The 3,484-nt window shown below is 50.3% G+C and overlaps 1 protein-coding gene across 1 annotated transcript; it reads left to right on the top strand.

The window, feature by feature from the left end:
• On the top strand, positions 1-3,280 carry LOC126534826 (cytoglobin-1-like). Its single transcript, XM_050182057.2, has 2 exons — positions 1-563; positions 2,951-3,280. The coding sequence occupies exons 1-2, from the start codon at positions 54-56 to the stop codon at positions 3,278-3,280; spliced, it is 840 nt and encodes a 279-aa protein (XP_050038014.1). The 5' UTR covers positions 1-53.
• The last annotated feature ends 204 nt before the right edge of the window (positions 3,281-3,484 follow it).

The raw sequence follows: 3,484 nt of genomic DNA, 5'->3' as shown, positions 1-3,484 counted from the left end.
GTCTGTTCCTCGCAACCGCCGATCATTCTCGGGCAGTCCCCCGTTGTGGGCATATGTGCCGCGGGCCTACAGGTGAGCAACAAAGAGCATTCGAGGTCGAGCCAGCCATGGGCAACTACGCCCGCAAGGACGTTGCGGACAAGCGCACGGGCATGACTAAGCGCGAAAAGGCGCTGCTGCGCGACACCTGGCGCAAGTTCTGCCAGAAGAAACCGGACTTCGGCAGTGTCGTGCTGCTGGCCATGTTCACCCTGCACCCGGAGCATCAGGCGCTGTTCCCCAGCTTCGAGGGTCGCGATCTGCGCCTCCTGCGCGACGACGCCAAGTTCCGGACGTTCGCCGCCGTGGTTGGCAGCAGGCTGAGTGCCATGGTCGACTCCGTGGACGACTACGACGCCCTGTCCGAGTTGGCGCACAAGAACGCGGTCGACCACGCCCAGCGGGAGGGGGTGCTCGCGGAACACTTTGCGGACTTCTACTCCGCCACGTTGGGCGAGATTATCGAGAGCAACAAGTCGGCCATGACACCCGCCGCCATCGCCGCCTGGGAGAAGTTCTTTGAGGCGAGCATTTGTCGCTTAACACGCCCACTCGTGCGCCCTCTGCAGGCCGGCAAAGCGTTAAGGAAGCGTTAAAGGCAAATACTAAGGATGAAGCGCTAGCTCGGGGGCCAACTCAAGTTTTCCGATTAAAGAAATACCCTGACGATGGATGTGGCCGTTAATGCGACTCTCATTCAAGCAATTGAAGCGACACACCGTATATTGCTGCCGCAGAAACGTGTAATGTACGATGCGTGTATGCAGCCGGGTTCCTCTCTCGCGCTTAGTACGCTACGCCATCTGGTGGTGGCCGCCGTGTATTCTGCGCCGGATAAACGTTTAATGATTTTTTTGCCGTTGAAGAGTGGCACATACACAGTGACACGTACATAGTGACACAAGGTGGTTCGACGGTTGGCTTTGAACCCTGTTTCTTAGGCACATCAGCCCCGATTTTGTACCTAGTAGACCATGAATTACCCAGTAATCCAAGTTGGCGGGAAAACGGTTGCACAAAGAGTCCCTTGCGTATGCGTAAAGTTCCCAAAGAATACCAATCGCAATAATGCATGCAAAATGTTCAACTGGCTTTATGACAAAACTGTAGCACCGATTGGAATGAGTTTTGTTGCGCTTAAGGAGAATTCTAAATTCTAGCAACTATAGGAGGCCGTATATTTATTTTACATCAAACTTCTTTCAAGAAGTTGCCGACAATTGGGAAGTGTTCAAATATACCAGTACGAAATTTAACAATCTATCACAGCACCGAACAAAAGATGTCGCAGTTGTGTAATGTCCATCTGTTAAAGCTTCTCAAGCGGACAAATATAGTAATTTACAGCTTCAGCGAAATTGTTCGAACGTTTACGAGGGTCTGCTAAAATCCGACTCACAAACGAGCGTCATGTTCCAGAGTGGTGTATAATACAGCAATTTTATTCCCTTTAAATGTTATTATAAGGCGTAGTTCAAAGAAATGTGATATAGTTACAAAGCGGGAGATGGTTACTTACAAGGCTCGGCACTAAAGCCCTGGATGGGGCGAGGCCGCCAAACCAATAACGAAGTTCTCACTTTCCATCTCTTCCACCACCCCTTCTCCTATTCTTCGGGCGTTCAAATGCACCTCTGCAATATCGTTTTTTTTATTGCTGAGTTACACAGCTGTGAGCCTTATGCTTGAGTATATTTATGTTGAAATTTCAAGGATACCTAATTGATGCTATATATAGAAAAACGGCGTTCTGCAATTACTAGATTTTAAGTTCGTCTTTGAATTACAATAAATGTCATAGCCAGTACTTTAAACTTGGTCAGTAACGATCATAATTTTCTCTCGAATTGCACTTTTAATGGCGTGAGACGGTCGTCGCAGAAACATGCCACTTTTATGCCAGGCTGCAGTAAAATATGGTCGATAGCCAGCACTGTGCTTCGCTATTCTCGACTTCATCGTGCTTCTTTAAATGTTTCAGTATGCACCATTCCATATTGCACCTATCGGCAGCCCAATAGTAGGCTTCATAGTTTTGGTATATTCGTTCAGCTTGCCCGAATGCACCGGTGGCGTTGTCCTTGAGAAGAGCAGCACTTGCCGTCCGCTCTGCCCTTGTCGCGCATCCCCATTGTAATATTTACTTTTACTAACATGCTGGCACGCTGAACCGAACGTTTATAAAGGTCTTTCTCTCATGCCGCACAAAAGTCACAGCGGCACTACAACAAGGAAAGAAACTGACGGATATCCCACGCGTATGTGGGAATCGGTAATGAGAGAAACTTTCTTTCGTGTTTACTAAAACGTCTTCACTTCCAATTATTCACACCAAGCTACCTCAACTCTTCTCGTTCAGGAGACGCTCTGGCTCAAATCTGCTCAAACTCAATTTCTCACTCGGCTGCTTCTGTTGTTGACTTCTTCACTTTGCTGAGGCCACCCCCGATTGTCTAAAGCGTAGCTGTCTTGCGCCCTTCACCACATGTAATCTGTACTGGCTGCCGGCTGTCTTCGGAGTACACAAAACTTGGGCCCACCGGGAACGTGCCACCGGAACCGTGCCGCGCGATCTATGCCCGAACAGAAAACTCCAGCCACTGGGTGGGCGCAACACTCGGTATGTGTCCGAATAGACAGCTCTGGACACTGGGTGTATGCAACTGTGCATGAACGAGTGGTTAACGTACGTAAACATTCTCGGCCAGTCACTCAGAATGGAAATGTGCCTCTGGGTATAGGTTCCCGAATATACAAGCAGATTAAGAAGTGAAGCAGTCGGCAACAGAAAATTGGAGAAGTCGGAGACCGAAGCAGCCGCGCGAGGAGGTGCGTGAAAACCATAAATTGCAACAAGTCGTCTGCCTCGCGGTGCTTATGCAATGTTTCTATGCATCGCTGCTTGTCGCAGACACTGAGCACGATCACAAAACACGTCTTCTTCGAGGCGGACAAGGCTGCCAAGGCTGCTAAGGCTGCCAAGGAGGCCGAGGAAGCCAAGGCTGCAAGGGCGGCCGCGGGAGCTACGTCTCCGCCCCACGAGCAGGGGACTTTGTCGCCTGACCAGCTGTCGTCGGCCAAGGCCTCCGCCCTGGCGAGCCCCGTGCAGGCGGTCAATCCCGCGGCCCAGAAAATCACGAGCCCGCTGGCTATACAGAGCGTCATAAAGGGGGCCCGCTCAGACCGCAAGCCGATCTGGAAGAGTGGGATCAAAGAGAAGCGCAGCAAGCCACCAAAATGAGCGCGCGCTTTGGCTGCCTGTTGGCGACATTTTGAAGACGCCGCGTTTGCACAGGGCCCGCTTTGACCATTCTTTCCCGATGGATGCACGTCTCTATACTGTTTCAATATGCACGTACTATAAACACGATAATTTGATAAAGAGCTTGATTGAAAACATGTTCTTATTGCCACTTCTATACACGCATGTTGCTACGATGAATGT

The sequence above is a fragment of the Dermacentor andersoni genome, chromosome 7 (genome assembly GCF_023375885.2).
Source record: "Dermacentor andersoni chromosome 7, qqDerAnde1_hic_scaffold, whole genome shotgun sequence".
NCBI classification, from domain to species: domain Eukaryota; kingdom Metazoa; phylum Arthropoda; class Arachnida; order Ixodida; family Ixodidae; genus Dermacentor; species Dermacentor andersoni.
The sequence above is the reverse complement of the archived record's forward strand: the minus strand, read 5'-3'. Positions and strand labels throughout refer to the sequence as shown.

Coding starts and splice junctions, on each gene's coding strand:
- LOC126534826 (XM_050182057.2), top strand. CDS start 54: ATGTGCCGCGGGCCTACAGGTGAGCAACAAAGAGCATTCGAGGTCGAG. Junction 564..2,950: donor CCTGGGAGAAGTTCTTTGAG/GCGAGCATTTGT, acceptor TGCTTGTCGCAG/ACACTGAGCACGATCACAAA.